The 26,867-nt window shown below is 39.2% G+C and overlaps 1 protein-coding gene across 1 annotated transcript in view; it reads right to left on the bottom strand.

Annotated features, from left to right (window-relative positions):
- The window catches only part of CCSER1 (coiled-coil serine rich protein 1), a 1,224,715-nt gene that overhangs the window by 266,332 nt on the left and 931,516 nt on the right, over nucleotides 1-26,867 (bottom strand). The window contains exon 7 of the mRNA XM_089663808.1: nucleotides 10,284-10,361. Coding sequence (XP_089519934.1) covers nucleotides 10,284-10,361 — 78 coding nt within the window. The remainder of the gene's footprint in view (nucleotides 1-10,283; nucleotides 10,362-26,867) is intronic.

Below are 26,867 nucleotides of genomic sequence, written 5' to 3'. Positions count from 1 at the left end.
TTATTACATTTAACTCCTGCACAAAGACAAATTACAGGAATTGTTTCTCATTGAATTACTGCAAAGATTTAGAGAAATTCGCAAAGGACCCCAACTAAAAAAAAAAAAAAACATTATTTTATGTACACCTTTTATACTTGAGTAAATGTTTGTTTAGGCCAGATTTCCACTTACAATTTTCCTCTCCTTCCATATTCAATAGATTTGTGGTGGGAGATACAAAACAATCTTGAGCAGTTCAGTTGCTGGTTGGACTGTGCATGCTACATGATGATACCATGACAACATTTTGTTTTTATAATTCATAAGTAATTTATAAGTAGACATGGACAAACAGATCTCCTGGGCATTCTGATTCACAGCCAGCAGATATGTGTAAATATGTTCCTTTATTTGAGAATCTGGGCTGCAAAGATTTTTTTTTGCACTTATGTGCCATAAAGATGGTCTATAAAACAAGAGAACACCTCAACTACCACTTTAAATGGACATTTTCCTTTCAATTGCTTTCATTTAATATGAAAGCTAATGGTTACATTAAATTTAAGAACATTTCAAAGAACACAACCACCACATGTAAGAAAACTGAAGTGGTCCTTTATGTCAAATGATAAACGTTCTTTAGAAGGCCACAGCTTTTCATGGTTTTCTTTTTTCATGAGCTTGTGGAATTCAGTGAATCAGATATAGGAAAAAACTGCTTACCCAATGAGATAAAATCCAGGCAGAAAAAATAATTATTCTGAGCCTAGAAACACACTTATTTTCATAAAAAAAATAGAGTCTCTTGACAGTATTTGGATGGATTGAATCAACTCTATACATTGTTTGTTTACATTAATATTAAAAGGGTATTGCTGGATTGACAAGAAGACACATTTTAAGCTACAATACTCAGCAGTCAAGAAAAATGAAGATAATAATCTGGATTGTTTTCTCCACATTGCTATAGAAAAAGCTTTGGCTAACCTTTGACCCCTGGCTGATAGCACTATAAATTCTTAGTTCATCAAAGTGAAAGTAAAAGTGTGAATGATTATCACTCAACTCTAGGCAATTAAAAAAAATATATAAATTATGTCCAACCCTCCCAGCTGATATACTTCATTCCATGGTCCTGCATGCTGTTTGATTATGCTGTCACCCCTCTTGCCAGTCTCATGATAAACAACAAACAATGTAGGGCCAGAAGCTACCACTGGCCTTGCATTGTATATGATGATGTCATGACATTTCAGACTGCAAATGAAGAGGACTAGAGTTTTGGCTGCACTATGGACTTAGGTAATCGTTATTATTGGTTTCACTGGGAATAAGGACTTATTTTCACATGGACACTTGATTTTATATATTTTTTTATATATATTTATATATTTTTTTATATATATTTTTTTATTTTTTATTTATTCACTTGTGTAATTTTGTTTGTAGATTTTGCGCTGTTTTTTGTTGTTATTCATTGGTGTTCTTTCACTGTTGCACAGCTGCATAATCACTTAGGATTTGTTTTTTGGCGCTGGTTATTATTTTTTATCACCCCCTGACAAAACAAGCATGATATTTTATACAACCAGAAGCGGCACAATTTTTATAATTTGTTAGGTCCCTTTAATTACCTTTTTTCTGCAGACTGGCTGTTTATATTTGTAAACTAATTCAGCTTTCTGGATGTATTATGTACAGTATGTCCAAAGAGTAAAGGGTTAAGCACAAGCTGGTTCCCTCCCCCCATTGGGACCATCGCCAAGTGGTTCCCAGGCTTTCCTGCTCTTACTGGGAGATCAGAACCACATGAGAGGGCTTCAAAATGGTGGGTGGAGACAGATGAACATCCATTCCTCGAATTTCCTCTGCCTTGAATGAAACTAGAAATGCTGATTTTGTCACATCCGATTTCAGAGCCATTATTCTCTGACGAGTACCTGTCATCTTCCTAGTGCGATCAAATTGTGTCACTTTGTGATGGGAATAAATTTTTAAAAAATGATAATTTAATATATTAAAAAAAAAAACCTAATTGTAACCCCCCGCTGCCCTGCACACACCCCCAAATGCAAACACAAACACACAGTGTGCATGTGTATGTAATCTGCGTTTGCATCACACATGTGATGTATTACAGCGAACATCAAAGTGATGGTAATAATTCTGGCACCCAAGCTCACAGTTAACTCTAAACTGACAAGCTGAAAAGGCTTTTAGAGCATCACCTATGGAGATTTTTAAAGTAAAATAGTTTTTCATGATCATGGGTGCATGCAACCTCATTTTTGAATATTTTTCCCAAAAATTGGGTATTTTGCATGTGTTTGCACTAAAATTATTTTCCTGAAAATAGGCATTTAATAAGCAGTTGTGCAAATACTGTGTAAAAATTGCAACCAGGGGCGGACTGACCATTTGGAAACTCGGGCACTGCTCGAGGGCCCTAGGTCAGTAGGGGGCCCCATGAGATGCCCCTGGTACCTTTTTCATAGGCTTTTTTGAGTTTGGGCAAGGACACAGGGGCCCCTTGATCCCCTATTGCCTGGGGGCCCCATGAGTTGTCAGTCCGCCCCTGATTGCAACAGCTATGTTTTTATTCTACAGGTTCTCAGCTTTCAGAAAATAAAATGTTTTGGGGATTTTAAGTCATTTTATTGCCAGAAATGCTGATTTTTACATGTGCAAAAAAATGTGCGCAAAGTGGTTAAGCTGACCACAAAAATACAGATACTGTATGGATATCTGATGGATGTGGAGCACAGTACTTTGTTTATACTACATACTAAGAAAAGGGAAGTACTAACTAGGATTCAGTGTTAAAGAGTGTTGCCAATTATAAACACTAACTGCTGCCCACTTAGATCATCTTAAACAATCTGAACATCACCCAAGCATTTTATAGGAACCAGACTGGAGGCCGGATTGACAAGTTTAGCTGTATACCTTGGATCAAAGTGTTATGTCAAAATTTCTAAAAGACTTCTGGTCTTTGTAACAACAAACCTTGACTCTGTACCAGCTACCACTAGTGACTTTAAATCCCCTAGTCAATAAGTACAAAATAGCAAATTCTTATTAGAGCCTTGCTAGTTATGGGCACTAAAGCAGCTGTCTAAATTGAGTTACCAGTGAGTCAGTTCCAATCTTTCAAAATATTGTAGAAGGGGGGCACATATATTGGTCAATAAATCTCGTTGTTACGAGGACCAAAAATAACCTACTAGACTTCTTTGCTAGTGGTTAGCTTACTTCTTCCTTCCTTAGAAAACAGAAAAAAAATGTACTACATGGTATTAGTTATAATTTTATAAAATTGAGCTAATTCGTATACATAAAATAACTCAAAAGTATAAACCTATAACCACTGATAGGGCTATGAATTCAGAAGAATACAGTGAACTTCTTAATCACTGTATTTCAGACTGATTTATTATGCTAAAATACTGTACGTAGTATGAAGTGGCTATCTGAAACACAGGTAGACTACCAACTAACTTAACACAAGAGGGGGAAGCAGGTGTTCATTCCTACACTGTATCAAATTCTGCTCAGCCCTGAACAGAAAAAATGCACTAAGCCATATGGCTGTATAAACTGGGAGCTTAGGGAAATGTTGGCTTTTTACTGCACTAAAATTAGTCCAGACTGCAGTGTCAGTTCACATTAATTCTGTTGTCCCATTCACTCCAGTAGATGTCCTGGACATCCACACAGTAGGTCTGCTGACTCTTTGAGCAACGTTTCTTATTGTATAAAAGGATGAAACGTAACTTAGATCCAGTGCCATGGATTGTGTGTTGCCTGTATCATTGTGGAATATGTGTGATACTCTAGTAAGCAGAACTATAGTATAATGGGTATAGAAAATAATAAGACCTGGGACCCCAGAAAAAATAGATCTAAAATATCACTATATATATATATATATATTAAAATCAACTGTAAATTGATGACAAAATCTTAAAATGAATATATTGTGGGGCCCCATTATTATTAATAGAAATCTGCACAATTATTCATGCTTTCTAAATCGTATCAATTAAAAGGTATCCATGACAATACTTTCTGAAGTGGCAAGCGAATAAAAAGGCTGTCAATTGAGATATCATACAAAACATTCCTGGGGCATACATCAATGTAGAATACATAACAATTCTTGCATATTTAGTAATCCAGTAGATGTATTACTCATAAGAATGTCAAGTAAGTAGGTTGCATTTTTATGATTTAACAGCCAACAAAAAGCTCTTGAAACCCCATGGAAACAGTAGTCAAGAGCACAAGTTTAGCAAATCAAATATGATTCATTTTACCTATATGTACATCCAGTGGATGTGATGACATCAGCAAGATAAGCTCCACCTGACACATTTTTTCACATGGAATGTTGTCAGGGGCCAGGAGCCTCCGTTGGATGGAGCTTAGCTTGCTTGTGTCATCCAATTCACTGGACACACTAAAGTGGACTTTTTATGCCTGTTATTCATTTCTTTTGTGTGTACCCTGATACTTATTAAAACACAGCAGTTTTAAATGATATTACATTGAGGCTATTGTGAGCCCATGGTGGATTTGTCCCCAGCCTGTCATCTCTATGTCATTGATACCCTTAACTTTGCACTTAAGACCTACAGTTGTGGCCAAAATTATTCAACCCCCACTGAAATTGAGTGTTTTGGCCAGTTTGACATTGCTTTTGATCATTCAGTCATCTTGCTTACATTTACATTAAAGAGGCACTTGTAGGTCAGACAAATATAACATAACAGTTATAATGAAATAACCACAAATGTCTTTTCTGTGCTCACAGCATTATCAGTTTTATTCAACCCCCAAGTGACATTCAATCTTAGTACTTAGTACAGCATCCTTTTACAGTTATAACAGCTTTTAAACGTGAAGCATAGCTTGACACAAGTGTCTTGCAGCGATCTACGGGTATCTTCGCCCATTCTTCATGGGCAAAGGCCTCCAGTTCAGTCACATTCTTAGGCTTGCGCACTGCAACTGCTTTCTTTAAGTCCCACCAGAGGTTCTCAATCGGATTTAAGTCTGGTGACTGCGATGGCCACTCCAAAATGTTCCAGCCTTTCCTCTGCAACCATGCTCTAGTGGACTTGGAGGTATGCTTGGGATCATTGTCCTGTTGAAAGGTCCAACGTCTCCCAAGCCTCAGGTGTGTGACGGACTGCATCACGTTTCCATCCAATATCTCCTGGTACTGAAGAGAATTCATGGTACCTTGCACACGCTGAAGCTTCCCTGTACCTGCAGAAGCAAAACAGCCCCAAAGCATGATTGACCCTCCACCATGCTTCACAGTAGGCAAGGTGTTCTTTTCATCATAGGCCTTGTTCTTCCTCCTCCAAACATAGCGTTGATCCATGGGCCCAAACAGTTCTAATTTTGTTTCATCAGTCCACAGAACACTATCCCACAACTTTTGTGGTTTGTCCACATGGCTTTTGGCATACTGCAGTCGACTCTTCTTATTCTTTGGAGACAGCAAGGGGGTACGCCTGGGAGTTCTGGCACGGAGGCCTTCATTACGCAGTGTGCGTCTTATTGTCTGGGCTGAAACTTCTGTACCCACATCTGACAAATCTTTTCTCAGTTCCTCAGCAGTCACACGGGGACTTCTCTCCACTCTACGCTTCAGGTAGCGCACAGCAGTCGAAGTCAGCATCTTCTTTCTGCCACGACCAGGTAGCGTTTCAACAGTGCCCTTTGCCTTGAATTTGCGAATGATGCTTCCTAAGGTGTCTCTTGGTATGTTTAACATCTTTGCAATCTTCTTATAGCCATTGCCCTTCCTGTGAAGAGAAATCACCTCTTCTCTTGTCTTCCTGGACCATTCTCTTGCCTTCACCATGTTTGTAACCACACCAGTAAATGTCTAGAAGGAGCTGAGTATCACAGTCATTTTAAAGCTGCCTAATTGGTGCTTATTATGCTTGATTGCTGCTCGGTGACATCCACAGGTGTTTTCAATACCTGATGGAAAGCACCTGTATGAACCTCTGTTCTTCAGAGTGGTAGTCTTTAAGGGGTTGAATAATTGTGGCAATGAAGAAACCACATAAGAACCATTTACTACTGTATTACATAAACAATTGATGTCATTTTAGTTGCATTTGGGTAGTTACAACGTCCTTGTAGGATTTGATTCTGAATACAATTCCAAATGTACACTATAGTCCCTAAACCCCTTTACAGCATTGGGGGTTGAATAATTTTGGCCACAACTGTATACTGTTAGAGGTAGGGCACTTCTGGTAAGAAGCCTCTATATATATTGTATGTTGGTAGTGGAGCACAGCAATCAGCACAAGTTTGGGGACTTTCTCCTCAAGATCTTTACACTTGAATGATGATTTAAGCAACTTTATTAACAGTGAAACAAAACACATCCAAACACGAGCAAACAGAATACACCACAAACATGAAGCTAGAAGTGAACCATAAACCAAGTAACAAAATAACTAACTAGTAACCTAAGTGACTAACAATCCAACTAACAAACTATCTATAATACAATATACTGTATATAGACAAAAAGGGGAGCACAGATTACCAGGGTAAACTGGAAACAGTCAAGAAGGGGAACCAGGACTGGGAATCAGGAACAAGGGGAGCAGGTACAAGACAGCAGGATACAAGGTACAGATACAGGGCAGGAGCAGGAGCAGGATCTAGGCCCAAAATAAGTCAGCAAGCACAATCTGGCTATCAGGCAAAACACTGAAGCACAAGGGAAATGCAGAGGAAGAACGAAATACCCTTTCATCAGTCAGCATCAGGTGGGGACTGATTACAGGGATCTGCTGGCTGCTGGGAGGCACCCACTGGTGGACACCAGAACTACAACCCTCCACTCTGTCACCAGCAGGTGATCCAGGTACTGACAGTGTGTTTGTTCTGTATTCAAATAAAAGTGAGTGCAGCTTTCCCCTTCTTCTTTTTTAGGTTGATACACTGAGCACAATGGTTCATATGGGTTATATTTATATTGTTCAGAGGACATGTTTGCAAACATCATAGGTATCTAAACTTGTATTCAGCTCCAGTAGAAGATTTGTTTAGCATACAGTGTTTGTATCTTCCAACATAAGTGCTGGACTGAAACATTTTTATACCATCAATATTCAATGTAATAGATCTGTTTCCGCACTATTGGTAATCACCAGGGTGAGTACGGGGAGTGAACATATCTGCATCCTGCGTCATTTAGAAAAACTCCATAAACGTACAGTGAAGGAAATAAGTATTTGATCCCCTGCTGATTTTGAAAATTTGCCCACTCACAAAGAAATGATCAGTCTAAAAATCGAATGGTAGGTGTATTGTAACACTGAGAGACAGAATAGCAACAAAAAATTCAAAAGAAATGCATGTCTAACAAATTATGCACTGATTTGCATGTTCATGAGGGAAATAAGTATTTGATCCCCTTCACAAAACATGACTTAGTACTTGGTGGCAAATCCCTTGTTGGCAATCACAGAGGTCAGATGTTTCCTGTAGTTGGCCACCAGGTTTGTACACATCTCAGGAGGGATTTTGGCCCACTCCTCTTGGTAGATCCTCTCCAAGTCATTAAAGTTTGGTGGCTGACATTTGGCAACTCAAACTTTCACCTCCCTCCACATATTTTCAATCAGACTAAGGTCTGGAGACTAGCTAGGCCACTCCAGGACCTTAATGTGCTTCTTCTTGAGCCACTACTTTGTTGCCTTGGCCGTGTGTTTTGGGTCATTGTCATGCTGGAACACCCATCCACGACCCATTTTCAATGCCCTGGCTGAGGGAAGGAGGTTCTCACCAAGGATTTGACGGTACATTGCCCCGTCCATCGTCCCTTTGATGCGGTGCAGTTGTCCTGTCCCCCTAGCAGAAAAACACCCCCAAAGCAGAATGTTCTACCACCGTGTTTGCCAGTTGGGATGGTGTTCTTGGGGTCATAGGCAGCATTCCTCCTCCTCCAAACACGGGGAGTTGAGTTGATGCCAAAGAGCTCGACTTTGGTCTCATCTAACCACAACACTTTCAACCAGTCCTCCTCTGCATCATTCCGATGTTCAGTGGCAAACTTCAGATGAGTCTGGACATGTGCTTTCTTGAGAAGAGAGACCTTGCAGGCACTGCAGGATTTCAATCCTTGTCGGCGTAGTGTGTTACCAATTGTTTTCTTGGTGACTGTGGTCCCAGCTGCCTGGAGATCATTGACAAGATCCTCACGTGCAGTTCTGGGATGATTCCTCACTGTTCTCATGATCATTGACACTCCGCAAGGTGAAATCTTGCATGGTGCACAAGACCTAAGGAGACTGACAGTTGTTTTGTGTTTCTTCCATTTGCAAATGATTGCACCAACTGTTGTCACCTTCTCACCAAGCTGCTTGGCGAAAGTTTTGTAGTCAATTCCAACCTTGTGTAGGTCTACAATCTTGTCCCTGACATCCTTGGACAGCTCTTTGGTCTTTGCCATGGTGGAGAGTTTGGAATCTGATTTTTTGATTGCTCCTATGGACAGGTGTCTTTTATACAGGTAACAAAATGAGATTAGCAGCACTCCCTTTAAGAGACTGCTTCTAATCTCAGCGTGTTACCTGTATGAAAGACCTGGTAGCCAGAAATCCTGCTGAATGATAGGGTATCAATTACTTATTTCCCTCATGAACATGAAAATCAGTGCATAATTTGTTATACATGCATTCTTTTGAATTTTGTGTTGCTATTCTGTCTCTTAGTGTTACAATACACCTACCATTCGATTTTTAGACTGATCATTTCTTTGTGAGTGGGCAAACATTCAAAATCAGCAGGGGACCAAATACTTATTTCCTTCACTGTATAATGCTGCTTTTTTCAGCAACAAAATGAGCATATACTGTATAAGTTCATGAGTGTCACACAGCATAATTAAACCTGCCTGCAATAGCTATGTGATGTGCATAATGGACATACAAGTCACCAGTACTATACCTGCAGTGTAGTAATATCTTGGCAGGTATTATAGGCACTGAAATAGTATAACACCAAATGCTTGCACGTAACAACAAACTGCATTTACCAATAGGCAAATGGCTGACTATACAGTTAATATCATGTGCCCAATAATGATGAGACTTCTTTGGGTTGTTCAGACAAATACTGAAAAATACCCATTTCCCACATGTAATGTACAGTAAGTTCAGTAACTGATGCGAATAGTGTACAGAAGATCAAAACGTTAAACTCCACAGTCAACAAAGTTCATTACTTTTGTTAAACCTATGACACTGTGTGTGGGCAACACAGTGAACTATTTTTAAAATACACAACTTTACAAAATACTGGAACAATTTAATATGGCATGATAATGATAAGCATCTATCCATATGATGGCCTGAGATCATGGTATCCCATCATGAGCCAGCGGGACAGGCTATCATGGATGTCACATAATACAGAAGTTCTGCCACCTCCGGGGCATTAAAACCCTCCTTTAGGAGCAGCCAGGAGATTATTGCAATTGTTTTCTTTAACTCATTTACTATATAATGTTCTTTTAATCAGTAAAAACATGGTATATAAATCAGTGCATTATCCCATATAGGTAATGCAATTCCTTCTCCAAATCTTCTGTAGTGCTAGTCCCGAACAAATTAATAAAGTTCACAGTGATGAAAAACGCACAATCCATAACTTCTCCCATTCATAATTTCTCGCATTGATAGAGAGGAGGGCTGTTCCAAAAGTATGGTCTCAGCATCTCTTATCAGGCCATAGTCCACACCACATGAACACCTCAAAAGAGGTCCATACTCCTTCACCATCATATCCTCTGCTCTTCCAGATCCAAACCCTTAAACTCTATTGCTCCCACCATACGACCCTTAGCTCCATGCCAATGGGTGGGCAAAACCTATTGAGGGCAGTAACCCCCTCTTAAAAGCATTGGGACCATAGATGCCATGATGAAGAAGTGGGATAGAGCTAAGAGTCCAGTGTGCAGGCCAGGTGCCCGAAATGTGTTGTGTGTGGTATCATCCTCAAAGGGAGAATGCGCCATACAGTGTACACAGACAATATGGATTTAGAAGTTTTTTGGCCTCCTAGCAATGTTTAATCTATATATTTAATTCTGTTATAAATATACATTGAATTATGCAACCTATTCTGGAAAAAGTTATTTCCTCTGTAAAAAAATTTAAAATCTCTACAACAGTTTTATTTTTTGTACAATTTCCATAAATATACTAAGTTGCACATAAGGTACATAGCCAAAGATATTTACTAAAAGCCAATTATCATACCTTAAAAGAATGGTCCCTTTCGGCAATGGGGCTAATTGGAAGTGAAGCTGTGCTACTTGCTGGGCTCATCTCAGTACTCTGTAAGCGAAATAGACAAAACAGGTGTTTACTCTTTCAATATAAACATCAAAGAGCATACAGAAGAGACAGAAGAGATAGATTGCTGTTCAAATGCTTGCACAAACAGCACCTTAGATCAAATTTATATCAGTATCTTGTGCTTTAACAGCTTTTTTTTGGTTGGTGTACATGGTATAGTGCCATTCAGTCAAACAAATGCTAAGGTCCTTTGACAGCTTGTCTACATGTTCCTAGGAGGATTGTGATAGCAGCAAAACCAAAAGATAAAGTTGTCTGCAAAGTACAAATGTGGTAATGTGACAGCAAGGGGACATGGTTAATGTGAAGAGTAAAAAGTTCCATCTGAGAGAAAATCCACCAATACAAACACGTGTGACATGCAACAGATGGTCACAAACAAATAAAAAGTATATAGAATACTATCTGAATGCCAAAAGGGCACAAATTGCTGTTGTATAATAAAAACGTCAAGAAATATTTGTGTAAACAATACAAACAAAACAATGCATGCAGTTCAATGAAACATTTGCTCACAATGTACTTCTTTCTAGTTAAACCTCAAAGAAATATAAACAGTAACGAATGGGCATAAACTTTTAAAGCTTAAGAGGTAGAAGAGGGTGGGGCAATGGAGGACTTTGCAATTCAAATTGAGTATAGAATCATAAAATGCTTGAGAGGGGTGAAGATCAAAAATCTTTACAGAAAGGGTCCAGATTTTTATTTCATTTTAGCTGTCTTTACCTTTGGATCTAGTGACTTTTTTTGTTTTTCAGTTATCACTGAAAGGTTATCAAGGTAAACTCTGATTTTTTTCAGCATATGCTGAAGTTAATTGCCCAAGTTTGTAACATGTTTACTTGAATATGCATAAACAAGAACATAGGACATTAAGCCTGCATTCACACCTGTGTGGGGTGGCTTATCACATGTGATTTGCACAGGAACCGCACCACATTCCTGTGAAAATCACATGCGAATTCTGTGTGGTGCGATTTGAGCCATACATTTTGTATAGCTCAAATTGCACCTCAACCGCACCAAAAAGGCGCCAGACCCTTTTTTTGATCTGCACTAGAAATGGATCACATGGGTATTCACACACATGCGATCCAATTCTGCACATCGCACCGCATTTTGCGGACCGATTTTGGGGCGTTGTTAACCTAACATACACACCCGCAGCGCTTTGCATGAACTGGGTGCGATTGTGATGCGGTGTGCAGAATTTGCACAGAAACTGCTGTCAGCAGCATCAGTGTGAACCCAGACTAAAGCACTCACCATTAGTTATTTAACAACTAAATTCTTGTGCACAATAGATATCTATTAAAATACATGTGACTGATGTGAATGTACAATATATATGTAAAGCACTGCATAAATTGACGGCGCTATAGAAGTACCTGTAGTAAATAAAATAAATACAAATAAATGTGCCAAAAATGAATTTATATTCCACAGTAAAATAGACAATGTTGTCTAAAATCACATATGAAAACCAAACGTTATTATTCAAACACAAAATAGTATATTTGATTGTATATTGATTTAATCACGTGATCACTGCATATATAAATTATATATAAATGTTACTCAGCTCCCACTTTTATGTACAGAAGGCCATTGAAAGAAACCAAAGGGTTAGCTTGCCTAAAATGTGCAATCGTTTCTAAATAAGTAAAGGAAGCAGCTAAAAATATAGGATTCAATTTTAAAAACTAAGGAAAAATAAAGGAGAACCAAAAATTATCCCCCCAAAAATCTGAAAAAATAACTAAGAGGAAAAGGGTATGGAGGAGTTACTAAAACGAATTAGGCCTAATAAGAGTCAATAAGAGTCATCAAGGAATATTTTAATATAATAATAATGTATACAACTTCTTTTTTAACAATTACAGGTTCGCAGATACTGACACTACGTTCAGGACAAGTCTTTGATCTGTGCAAAACTAAAATACATTGTAACAACACTGTTACAATGAATTTAAAACTACCTCAGTTCTCTTGACTTATGTAGTACAACCAATCTACATCTGAAGAGTTTAAAGCCTAGTTTAAAGTGTAGCTTAAATGAAAAAAATCAGCACAGAGGACATAACTTATGGTCAGTAGGACATGTACCTTATGCTGATTCCTCTTCTTTTTAAAGAAATATTCATCTGACCCTAACCCCCATCCCCACCGCCATAATATCCCAGTGCAGCAGGGGTGAATATAACTAAGATTCATAGAAGCTGTAGTATGACTTTTATGAATGGTGGAAAAGACAAGCATAGTTGGGCTCTCTTGAGAGCCTGTGACAGTCCCTGGGTTGTATTAACCCCTGCTGCACTGGAAAAATATGGCTGAGGCTGGGAGGGGAATCAGGGAAGGAGGAAGATTTCAAATAAAAAGAGACATAGGCAAAACAGACACATCTTACCAACTGTAAGTCCCTTGTGCTGATTTTTCAGTTTTTAATTTTAGCTACACGCACTTGAAAAAAGAAGCCACACCTCTGAAACACATTGTCCTAGCAACCACCAGCCTATCCCAGGACTTGAAAAAGGAAGCCACACCTCTGAAACACATTGTCCTAGCAACCACCAGCCTATCCCATCCTCTGTTGGCTGTCAGCTCTGCGAGACTTTCAGAATGGCACCGCCATGTTCGGTGGCTGGGGAAATCTGATCTCCCCCTGCATGCCCCACATTCCAGGTAGTAGTGTGTCAGCTGTCTCCAGACAGAGCCCAGAAGCATTGCCTTGCCATGGAGGTATAAGACAGCTGGTTCACATTATGATGTTCCTGATGCAAGTGTCCAGTGTGTGAGTGCAACTTTGTTTTTATTCCTTTATTAAAGGTTTTTTGCACCAGAACCTGTGTGTTCTCTCTTGTTTATTATGTTTTACAGTTACTGGTTCCTGCAGGTTTAGAGAGCTGCAATATTCGGGTGTCTGTCCTGCTGTTTAAAGGCTAAAACTTTCTATTGAACTTTGGACTCAATATTGCAGGTTACCATTGGCACTAGCACAATCACTAGTTTTTTTTTGTTTTTTTTTAACAGTTTTTTATTCAATCAGAAACTACTATCAGCACTCCTGAAATCAGAACAGGTGCTGGCTGTCAATTGACATCTAAACTCCATAAATTAAACAGGGTATGCCTTGCTTTGCAGAGTGCTAAAACCAGACACTGCATAGATGTTAAATAACTTGCCAGGGGTTATATAAACAGGAGTTTATGGGCTCACCTTCATTTATTGACCTGTTTATTGTTTTTACTGTTATTACTGTTTATTGTTTATATTGTAAATGTACCTTGGTAGACAAGGGGTTCAAGTCTAACAGGGGTCAACCTTATATACACCCAGGTCACATCGGGTGTGACTTGGCATGCAATTTGCAAATTGTATGCCAAGTCACACCCTATTGTCCGCTATTAGAGTGGTCATATTGGTGCGGTTCCCACTTGGTCGGAGCCACACTGATTTCTAAAGTAATGCATGCACTACTTTTGATGCAATTTGCATAGACATCTGTGTCAGATGTCTTGCAAATTGCAACTGACATCGGCAGGTCACCAGATTTTGAAATCGTTCGACTTCACTGTAAGTTGCACGATTTCAAAATCGGCTTTGATGTGATCGGGGGCTTATTGCTTCCTGGGACAGCCCTCCTTACTGAACAGAGGTGATGATGTTGATTCACTGTCCACTGAATATGATAAAAGTCAAGACATGACATTGGAATCTGGATAATTGAAACAGAAAGATGAATATTTGGGATCTATGTATGACACCTATCTGGCTGTGCAGTGTGCAAAATGTATGTAAACCACAAAATTGGTTTTAGAGAATTAAAAATCCTTTGGCCAGGTAAAACATGAAACATATCTATTTGCTGTTTTTAGGTGTTTGTTGATGTTGAAAAATGATATGACTACTGTGTCCCATGTATTCATGAAGCATGCATGCTCTTCATGGCTGTGACTAATTTTACTAGCCTAGGCAACCAAGACACAGGCTTACACTTTCTCCAGCATATTGTCCTATTGTAGTAATATGTATTAGTTTGTCCAACTTACCTTATGTGTGTTAAATCTTCAGAGCTTGCAGCAAACTGAATTACACAGGGAATGCAATGATTACAATTTAATTTACCATTTACTAGACAGGAAAATTCCTATCAGTTCTCTTTTAACAACACAGCCCTAGACAAGCAAGACCTTTTTAACCACTTGCCCTCCAGAAGATTTAACCCCCTTCCTGACCAGGTCATTTTTTGCGTGATGGCGCTGCATTATTTTATATAAACAAATACCCAGCATCCAAATTGGTATTCAATCCAAAAGTCCTTAAACACATTCTGTGAAAGTTCATATTATAAGTCCTTCATTCTTTCAAGGTTCTCACTGTGAACATTTGAGTGTCCTAGTCTTATAACACCAAGATGATGTGCTCCTCCTCCTTCTTTCATCAAATATTAACTCCTCATGCAAAAAATATATGTAAACCGCACATAGTGCATTAACTTTATAAATACAATAAATTAAATCAAACATATTACACTCACACAAAAGTGCTATAATAGTGCCAAAACATCACTATGTGCCATCACTCTCAATCTGTAATTTCTACTCTGGATGAATCTTGTGGATTACTCCTTTACCGTTCTTCCTCATCCATGGTAAATTGCTCTCCAACATATATAATGTGAAAACAGAGCAATATGCCTATCCAAATACGTATAATAAATAAATAAAAATAAAATAAACATAAAATAAAATATTGCAGCTAATATATACAGTGTTCCCACATACAAATACTAATATACAAAAAATGCAGCGGAATATTATAAATAATAAATATGCATAAATCTTGCTCTGTGACAATAATTAAATACCATATAAGTGCATATTCTGTGCTCAAAATGTATAGCTTTAAATACAACACAATAACGCACACTTCCTCACAATACCATGTGTTATCTGTATTCTATCCACTGTGCGTTTATCTAATAATAGTGTCCCAATATAAATCTTGGTGAACCGTCCCTTTAAGACTTAGTGCTCCAAGTGCTAATGTGCAATTTCTTCTCTATATATAAATTTAAAAATGCAGCGCTCTAAAAGAGTGTCAGACTCACATATCAAATAAATAACTATACAAAAATAAAATCAATAAAACGCACATAAACTCAATAAGAAAGCGTCTGAGTAAAACGCATATGAAACAATGGTAACAACTTGCGTATTATTAAACAACAAGAAAGTGCACAGTCCTAAAAAAGGATGAAGATAAATGCATTGTGGAGCGCAACAGTAATAGTGTTGATTGCGTCTGAGTGTGATGCAAATGGTGCGTAGGTGACAGCAAATGTCCAATATACAGGTAAGTGAAAATCCGTGCTTCCAGTGAATGTGGGAATGAGAATATATTGCAATGACCAGATAACGCAATTTAGAGCACTTTTGAGTAACATAGACCACTCCTGGTCATCATCATCCTGGTGTAACTACGGGGATCATCTGGCATACGTCTGCACATCAGCTGATCATCCACTGCTACACTCCGGATTCCAGGATAACTCTGCTTCAAGTGTGTATGTACGCAATATAAAACACTTACGGAATCCACCTTAATAGACGGATCACTTGGGCCCAATCTCTGCCCTCTGGTTCCGCTAAACTCATAGTCAGCCACAACCTCCCAGACATGACACAGCAAGCACGCCGATAACGTCAAGCCGTAACCGGAAGTGTACGTACCGCCATCTTGGATAGGGGATCCAATGCAGTTTCATTTACAAAATTACTATACAAAGAGATATTGATCCTGTAGTGTCCCAGAAGGACACAAATAAATGTGAGTGGGAGATTTTAAGAGTTTTAATAAATTTACAATGATTTGATATATTTCACCATCTGGAGCATTTTTTAAATTTTCTGTGGTGTGTTTTGGAATGTGGAGGAGCAGGAAGAGTTGGATATATATACCAGCAAAGGGAAAGGTGCGCTTTTGACCTGGCGGTTCTGGTCAACGTCCAAGTGGTGCGTTCTGGAGTTTGGAGGTGCAGGAGGAGTTGGAGATTGATACATCAGTATACCCACCTGGGTTAAAGGGAAAGGCGCGGTTTGACCTGACAGTTCGGGTCAAACCATAAGGTGAGCGCATAAGTGTGTCGGAGGTGGATTTAACACTGGGGGTCACACAATAGCACTGGATAAATATATACAGAGAAGAAATTGCACATTAGCACTTGGAGCACTGAGTCTTAAAGGGACGGTTCACCAAGATTTATACTGAGCACAGAATATGCACTTATATGGTATTTAATTATTGTCACAGAGCAAGATTTATGCATACTCTCCAACATATATATACATGATTTTGCACACCCGTGTCGTCCTGTAGCAGTATTACTGCTACAGGGCGAACGGGAAGCGGTTAAAGTATATTTTTGGGTGCTATCATACAGCTTAAGGGTGTTTGAAGCCTCTTGTTATATGATATGTTGAGGTGCAACTCCTTTTTCATATTCTAGAGAGATCACAGTAATATTATAGAGCAGGTGGTGCTTGGAACCAAAGTAGACACCAATCTACATTTTATTCAAGCTGAGACTCTGAGCCTTTTATCATATAATAAAACAGGGAATGGACTAGCAGGACACCTGTGATAATAGGTTATTGCCAGTAATAAAGTCAGAGGATATTGCTGCTGTGCACCCGGAATGAAAATAAATACAGCCGTGCCATGTTTGATCGAAAACGTACCTTTTAATACATTAGATCTAAAATCAAACAAAAGTAAATTGATGTCCTGTGTCAAACGTCCAACAAATACACTGAAAAAAACTTCTTTTTTTACATATCTGCTGTGATAACTAGCAATCATTTACACCTATAGGTTTCTTTAGCCTTTTTTAGATGTTTTTACAAATACAGGATAAAAGAAGCCGCTCAGCAGGTAGTCAGTGTCCCTTGAGTCATTTTTAAATGCAACGTTGACTAGAGTGTGCTTTTAACTGATTTGTTGTCAAGTGATTTGGATAACTGAGATGATGCCAGTATTTTTCTGTATTTATCATATTATAAACATCTATGCATTTCCAATGTGTGTCATGTTTGGTATATAAGATCCCAACAACAATCCATTAATCCATCATCTTATTTTCCTGCAACATTCAACAACTGATCAGAAATCAATTAGACCCACTGTAAAGTGCAAATCTTCAAGGATAAATAAATAAAAACTTTTTTGCAAGTAAACAAAATGTCCATTTATTTATTTATTTATTTATTTTACTTGGAGCCTATAAAGCATCTGCTGATCATGGGTGCCAAGCAGGACTCCTGCAGAGTTGTGAGTGTATCTGTGTGTTCATACCTCGTACGAGCAGGCAGATACATACTGACAGGAGGAGAGAATGAACCACCACAGCACTCAACAGCGCTTTGGTAATTCATTGAGAAGTACAAGTCGACAACCGCAAAGTGCTGTAAGTACTTGTAGTTTTCCAATCACAGAATTATATGAATGAATGACACAAACGGGTGGGCAAAGAAGATCCCCTGCTAGCTGTCACTAGATGTAGCGGAGCGGGCAGCGGATCCGGGAGTGGGAACATGTTACATGTTTCACCCGAATAACAGGTGGAACATGTAATATGTTTCCAAAGGAAAACTTATCCTTAACTTAACCAGAGTGAATAATATAATAATAACCGGAACATATAATCATTGAAATTTGAAAATTACTTTGCTATATATTTTTGTATGATTGTATTATTAATGCTTGCTAGAAGTTGTAGTCTAATAGCCTCTGTAGAGTTACAGGTGACTATCTTTTTCTTACTAAAATTTCTCTTGTGCTCTATATTAAGTTCTACTAATGTAATTTGTGACATTTCTACAACTTCTACTGATTGTTCCTTTCATGCTTACATATACTGCAACTCAGTCAATTCCTTTGAATAAAATCACCTGAATGTGCCTGACAAAATGACTGTTGACAGCTGTCAACAATTTGATCCATTTCTCTGGAAATTTGCAAGTTAGTTACACATGAATATTTCCAAAAATGACATACACATCAAGTTCAGAAAATGGTTTACTACCTTGACTTTCAAAGGATGCATAATTTTGATCATTTTTATTTTGGATTTTGTGGGGTAAAAAAGGAAACACTGAACTAAAAGAAAACTTAATTCCAGTACATAGAACAATATTATTATTACTCCCCTTCTAAATATGCAAAGCGTCCAAAGCACAGCATCCTTAATTATGCAGCACTGTGCAGCTGGGCAGACTACCTATTGTATCTCATTTAGAAACTTGTGCTAGTTTAATGAGCACCAGTAAAAATAATTTCAGTTCATGCTGTGCTAGTGCTATACTACAGTTGTGGCCAAAATTATTCAACCCCCAATGCTGTAAAGGGGTTTAGGGACTATAGTGTACATTTGGAATTGTATTCAGAATCAAATCCTACAAGGACGTTGTAACTACCCAAATGCAACTAAAATGACATCAATTGTTTATGTAATACAGTAGTAAATGGTTCTTATGTGGTTTCTTCATTGCCACAATTATTCAACCCCTTAAAGACTACCACTCTGAAGAACAGAGGTTCATACAGGTGCTTTCCATCAGGTATTGAAAACACCTGTGGATGTCACCGAGCAGCAATCAAGCATAATAAGCACCAATTAGGCAGCTTTAAAATGACTGTGATACTCAGCTCCTTCTAGACATTTACTGGTGTGGTTACAAACATGGTGAAGGCAAGAGAATGGTCCAGGAAGACAAGAGAAGAGGTGATTTCTCTTCACAGGAAGGGCAATGGCTATAAGAAGATTGCAAAGATGTTAAACATACCAAGAGACACCTTAGGAAGCATCATTCGCAAATTCAAGGCAAAGGGCACTGTTGAAACGCTACCTGGTCGTGGCAGAAAGAAGATGCTGACTTCGACTGCTGTGCGCTACCTGAAGCGTAGAGTGGAGAGAAGTCCCCGTGTGACTGCTGAGGAACTGAGAAAAGATTTGTCAGATGTGGGTACAGAAGTTTCAGCCCAGACAATAAGACGCACACTGCGTAATGAAGGCCTCCGTGCCAGAACTCCCAGGCGTACCCCCTTGCTGTCTCCAAAGAATAAGAAGAGTCGACTGCAGTATGCCAAAAGCCATGTGGACAAACCACAAAAGTTGTGGGATAGTGTTCTGTGGACTGATGAAACAAAATTAGAACTGTTTGGGCCCATGGATCAACGCTATGTTTGGAGGAGGAAGAACAAGGCCTATGATGAAAAGAACACCTTGCCTACTGTGAAGCATGGTGGAGGGTCAATCATGCTTTGGGGCTGTTTTGCTTCTGCAGGTACAGGGAAGCTTCAGCGTGTGCAAGGTACCATGAATTCTCTTCAGTACCAGGAGATATTGGATGGAAACGTGATGCAGTCCGTCACACACCTGAGGCTTGGGAGACGTTGGACCTTTCAACAGGACAATGATCCCAAGCATACCTCCAAGTCCACTAGAGCATGGTTGCAGAGGAAAGGCTGGAACATTTTGGAGTGGCCATCGCAGTCACCAGACTTAAATCCGATTGAGAACCTCTGGTGGGACTTAAAGAAAGCAGTTGCAGTGCGCAAGCCTAAGAATGTGACTGAACTGGAGGCCTTTGCCCATGAAGAATGGGCGAAGATACCCGTAGATCGCTGCAAGACACTTGTGTCAAGCTATGCTTCACGTTTAAAAGCTGTTATAACTGTAAAAGGATGCTGTACTAAGTACTAAGATTGAATGTCACTTGGGGGTTGAATAAAACTGATAATGCTGTGAGCACAGAAAAGACATTTGTGGTTATTTCATTATAACTGTTATGTTATATTTGTCTGACCTACAAGTGCCTCTTTAATGTAAATGTAAGCAAGATGACTGAATGATCAAAAGCAATGTCAAACTGGCCAAAACACTCAATTTCAGTGGGGGTTGAATAATTTTGGCCACAACTGTATGTTATCTCTTGTCCAATGCGGAGTCTGCTTGCCTTGGTTTTCAATGAGAAATACGTTTGATGGATGCCAGAACCATACTGCAGTGAAACTGGAATCCTTCATTTACCCTTGAGTTTGGACTACAATGTATCAAGCATATATTAAAAACAAAATTAGACACATCATGATCAGTATCATTAGCACCCTATGTTAGTAAAATTAAAAAACAGTATTGGGTGAAACATGGCTACTTTGTACATGGCTGGTCTGATGTACTCTGATGGAACTTGAGTATTCCAAAACCCACTTCTAAAAGTTCTTACACCATACCTTATTCAGACAGAGCATGGTAGATCAGTGGTCCACTTCTAGTCCTCAATGCCCACTTACAAAGTATGTTTCCTCCACTATGTGATAGGAACAAGACTGAATGTATCATCAGCTTTTAAGTAAACATTAAGCTTAGCTTATGAATCTTTGAAATTAAAAACTGTCACAGTCAGGGGTCAGGCCCAGAGACCAGTAGCTATAGAAGTATAGAGGCTTCCACTGACCAGCATAATAAGTTTACAAGCAGGTCACCCTGGCAGATGACCCAGGCTCACCAGAGGTGTGGGGTCTAAGCACTATCTCATATTCAGCAGAGCTCCTGATGGTGGAGATGGGTTGTGCTGCATTTTAGTACCAGGTTGCGGTCCTCAGGAGGTGAGCAAGCTAGGATCCAGTAGCAAATATAGCAGGTAGGGATCAAGCAGAAGCATAGTCGAGTAACAAGCCAATGGTCAGTACTAAGTGGCAGCACAAGTAATAAGAGCAAGATATTATTCTGGCAAACAGGAAGTGCAAAGCGCAAAGGCATGGCTCAAATAGGAAATTTATGGGAGGAGCAAAGAGTTCAATGTTCACCAGAAACAAGGCACAAGGCAAGATTGTCCACAGAATTGTCCAGGGAGCTGTCCAGCATCTCAGGTTGCTCAGCAAAAAGAGACACCAGACACAGCAGAAATTTCAGGTTCAAACAAAAACACAGTTAAGAAGCCTTAAGAGCTGAAAATGAGTACAGTTACAATTCATATCCCTCAATGAATATACAATGCAGAAGGTAAGCATAGTCTACTCCCTACAGTTAATGCCTCTATATACCCACATCTGGCAGAGCCTAGGAAATAAGCCAACTGGCTTAGTTATATGTAAAAATGATGAAGCAGAGAAGATAGTGTGAGAAATAAAATGTAAGTCTGCCTACTTTAATATTACAAGAATATTAAGAACCTCATAAGACCAATTATTGTTTCATGCCAGAGACTGCTTAAAGGTCAGTTAATATATTAGTTAATAATGAATGTACCTGGGTTCCGTCTGGGCTCTTGTCAAGTTTCCCGTACCTGGTCAGATAAGGGTCTGATTTGGACTGGGGATTGGGCCGGTGACATCACTGGTTAAGGACTCAGCAGTACTTGCACCTGCCAGCATCCATAACAATCAGTGACAACGGGAGACTGTCATGTACACTAGCAGTAGGAATACTGCTATTATACATGACGTTTGACTTCTGCTGAATGGGTAAATGTACTGGCATTTGTTCAAACCCCTGAACAGCTAAGATAAGGTTTGAATTTATGTATAGACTGAACCTCAAGATAATCCCTAATCCTAACCTAGCAGAATGGACACTTTTATATGTTAATGTAGCTAGGTCCTTTTCCTTTCAAGTAAAGTTTTATAAGGAATAAGGTATGGAAAGATTAGTCTATCTATGCTGTGTAATTCTACATCCATACATAAGCATTTTCTGGTTGATGTTGTCTGACAAGTGGGTCTACCGTGTGACCGCTTTTTTCAATGATGCGGTAAGGCAATAGTATATCCTACATGCTGTTAAATAAACAATGATTTGAGTAACATTGTTGTTTGTGATTTTGAAAGCTGCTGACTTTCTATTCTCCTCTCGCTACTAATTTTATTTACCTACTAGGCTCATTATCTGTGGCTGCATATCCTTCAGAATCACCCTGACAGTGCTAATATTTTATTTACAGTGCGAATACACATGTCTTCATGATTTATGGATAACCTGAGAAGGGAACTTATATGATGTAAACATGTTGATAAACTAAATGAGAACCAGTCTCCAACTGTCATGTATAATAATCTGAATCTTCACTCTTGAAATCAAAGCCTTACCTCTCCAGGGTTGCTTTTTATTTTATTGCTTACTTATTTTCTCTACCTGCCAGAGAAAACGTGTCAGGTTGAATGACTGGCTATAAGGGAATCACATCTCCTTCCTGAGCTCAGTAATGAAAATAGATACGGAAAAATCTATCATATACAGTAACAAGGTTACTGTCAGGATTATATGAAAGAAAACTAAAAGCTTTGTTAATTTGTCAGCCCTGCCTTACTCTCACAAATTGGTCAGAATGCTATTTATCAGTTCTGAGCTTAGGCAGGACAGAGGACATCTTCAAGGGAGCCTTACAGCCGGACACTGGACTAATATACCTGCTCTGACATGAAGAAAATACAAGTGAATAACGCCATAGGCACCTATTAACACATTCAGATGCCCAGGCCTAAGTGATTCTCTTTAAGAAGGTGCTGAGCTGTGTATGCTATCCAACTATCCACAGGGCACACATTCTGCTAACTTTTGTATTAATTAGAAAATACACATTTCAACTTTTATCATCTGGAAAAAAGAATTACAACATTTATTTATTAATTTATTATTTTATTTTAAGTTATTATTTTTGTTGCTATTCTATGTACAGTTGTGACCAAAATTATTCAACCCCCACTGAAATTGAGTGTTTTGGCCAGTTTGACATTGCTTTTGATCATTCAGTCATCTTGCTTACATTTACATTAAAGAGGCACTTGTAGGTCAGACAAATATAACATAACAGTTATAATGAAATAACCACAAATGTCTTTTCTGTGCTCACAGCATTATCAGTTTTATTCAACCCCCAAGTGACATTCAATCTTAGTACTTAGTACAGCATCCTTTTACAGTTATAACAGCTTTTAAACGTGAAGCATAGCTTGACACAAGTGTCTTGCAGCGATCTACGGGTATCTTCGCCCATTCTTCATGGGCAAAGGCCTCCAGTTCAGTCACATTCTTAGGCTTGCGCACTGCAACTGCTTTCTTTAAGTCCCACCAGAGGTTCTCAATCGGATTTAAGTCTGGTGACTGCGATGGCCACTCCAAAATGTTCCAGCCTTTCCTCTGCAACCATGCTCTAGTGGACTTGGAGGTATGCTTGGGATCATTGTCCTGTTGAAAGGTCCAACGTCTCCCAAGCCTCAGGTGTGTGACGGACTGCATCACGTTTCCATCCAATATCTCCTGGTACTGAAGAGAATTCATGGTACCTTGCACACGCTGAAGCTTCCCTGTACCTGCAGAAGCAAAACAGCCCCAAAGCATGATTGACCCTCCACCATGCTTCACAGTAGGCAAGGTGTTCTTTTCATCATAGGCCTTGTTCTTCCTCCTCCAAACATAGCGTTGATCCATGGGCCCAAACAGTTCTAATTTTGTTTCATCAGTCCACAGAACACTATCCCACAACTTTTGTGGTTTGTCCACATGGCTTTTGGCATACTGCAGTCGACTCTTCTTATTCTTTGGAGACAGCAAGGGGGTACGCCTGGGAGTTCTGGCACGGAGGCCTTCATTACGCAGTGTGCGTCTTATTGTCTGGGCTGAAACTTCTGTACCCACATCTGACAAATCTTTTCTCAGTTCCTCAGCAGTCACACGGGGACTTCTCTCCACTCTACGCTTCAGGTAGCGCACAGCAGTCGAAGTCAGCATCTTCTTTCTGCCACGACCAGGTAGCGTTTCAACAGTGCCCTTTGCCTTGAATTTGCGAATGATGCTTCCTAAGGTGTCTCTTGGTATGTTTAACATCTTTGCAATCTTCTTATAGCCATTGCCCTTCCTGTGAAGAGAAATCACCTCTTCTCTTGTCTTCCTGGACCATTCTCTTGCCTTCACCATGTTTGTAACCACACCAGTAAATGTCTAGAAGGAGCTGAGTATCACAGTCATTTTAAAGCTGCCTAATTGGTGCTTATTATGCTTGATTGCTGCTCGGTGACATCCACAGGTGTTTTCAATACCTGATGGAAAGCACCTGTATGAACCTCTGTTCTTCAGAGTGGTAGTCTTTAAGGGGTTGAATAATTGTGGCAATGAAGAAACCACATAAGAACCATTTACTACTGTATTACATAAACAATTGATGTCATTTTAGTTGCATTTGGGTAGTTACAACGTCCTTGTAGGATTTGATTCTGAATACAATTCCAAATGTACACTATAGTCCCTAAACCCCTTTACAGCATTGGGGGTTGAATAATTTTGGTCACAACTGTATTTTGCTAGACAGTTTTAATGCCTAATATAAATTCTCTGCCACTATCCATGAATGCAATTCTACTCCCTTAGGATTGGCTATTCAGAAGAGAAAGACTACACAGTTATAACTGACAGCTAGCTGGGGGCCCCTGACAGTTCTCACATTACATTTACATAAATAAAACATTTGTTTTAGATGCATGCAACTTAGCAAAGCTGTGTATTGCTTGAAGGAGTTGCAAAAAAAAAATCTAAAGAGCTTGAGGAAAGCACGTCTTTTTTGCAGACTGAACAGCGGCAGACGTGAAACTTAAATTAAAACAGAGAGAGTGACAAGTTACCTAGGGCAAATAAAAGGAACAGAGAAAAATGTAGCAATTACCATCTAATCCTGACAAATATGTATTTGTAAATGAGACAACTAGGTGGTCAACATTATCATTGCTATCTGCCAATTTCTTCACTTTTCCATTCCCCACAGATGCAGAAAAGTAACAGCTAGAAAAAAAAATCTTGAAAGCAGGTTTCAATAGCCCATTAACAAAGAACTCCTACCAGTTTGAAAAATTCATTTTAGGTATTTTTACAGGAATTATTTAAAAGAATTAAAAAGTAAACCTTAATTTCATCGCCATCTAAATCTTAGAATCTCAAAATCATCTGAAATGGCAGATTCAGAATTTGGCAAACACATAACAATAAGTAACAAATTGTTTAGAATAGTACTATTAGGCTGCAAGTCGGTTAGCAGAGATGAGTAAACTTTGAGCAGTTGTGATTAGGCCAAACTATAAAAAAATTGCTAACCTCAGATATTTGGAATTTCCATATTGTATGTTACTATAGGCCAGTGGTCGGCAAGCTTTACACATTTTAATGCGGCTCTTCTGTGTGCCGGGCGCCCGCTCCCCTCCCTCCTCTTGGGCGGCCGCCCCAAAAGTCAGGACTCTGCAGCTAGCCCAGCAATGGGCAAACTACGGCCCGCGGGCCGTATACGGCCCGGCGGACCTTTTAATCCAGCCCGCGGAGCGTGGCAAACATTGGCTGTCAGGATGTAGGTGGGGCAGCGTGATGAACTCCTCTCCTCTCACAGTCCGCCCTGAAGACCGGAACGGCGCGGGAACACGGCAAGAGGAACGCGCGGAGCAAAGGTAAGTGAATTGACACAATATGGGGAATGAATTACTATAGGGGGGATGAATTACTATATGGGGGATGAATTACTATATGGGGGATGAATTACAATAGGGGGGATGAATTACTATGGGGGATGAATTACTATATGGGGGATTAATTACTATATGGGGGATGAATTACTATATGGGGGATGAATTACTATATGGGGGATGAATTACTATATGGGGGATGAATTACTATGGGGGATGAATTACTATATGGGGGATGAATTACTATGGGGGATGAATTACTATATGGGGGATAAATTACTATATGGGGGATAAATTACTATATGGGGGATGGATTACTATATGGGGGATGAATTACTATGGGGGATGAATTACTATATGGGGGATAAATTACTATGGGGGATGAATTACTATATGGGGGATGAATTACTATGGGGGATGAATTACTATATGGGGGATGAATTACTATGGGGGATGAATTACTATATGGGGGATGTATTTTCAGTTTTAAAAATGTGGCTCTCAAAATAAATTTCAATCGTGGTTTTGGCGAGATTTGGCTCAGTTGAAAAAAAAGGTTGCCCACCACTGCTATAGGCAATAGACATTCTAAACAGCTTTCCGAACAAAGTGCATTGCTGAGCAGCAAATGATGGAACATTTTGCCGAATGGTTTGAGAACCTCCTGGCAACCCCCTTAGACAATGAAGCCAAAAACAGCCTGAACCTCTTAAAAGTTCTGCCACTGGGACTGGCAGTCATGCTAAAGGTACCTAAGCAACAGCATAAGCACATATAAGGCTGAAAAAGCTTTTGTAACAGATTTTATTCTCTTTTTCCTAGAAGCTTTTTGAAAAAAATCCTTTCTATTAAAAATACTGAAATTCAGATTCAGCTGGGAAAATTTTAATTCATGAAAATGTAAGAATCTGACATTATCCAAATTTCAGGATCAGCTCTAATTAGTAGATCAGATCGTTCAGACTGTCTTTGTCTGTGTCAAAA

This window comes from Staurois parvus, unplaced genomic scaffold, assembly GCF_062004578.1.
Source record: "Staurois parvus isolate SC_StPar_1 unplaced genomic scaffold, SC_StPar_1.0 ptg000044l, whole genome shotgun sequence".
Lineage (NCBI taxonomy): Eukaryota > Metazoa > Chordata > Amphibia > Anura > Ranidae > Staurois > Staurois parvus.
Note: the sequence above shows the minus strand (reverse complement) of the source record. Positions and strands in the feature narration are given on the sequence as shown.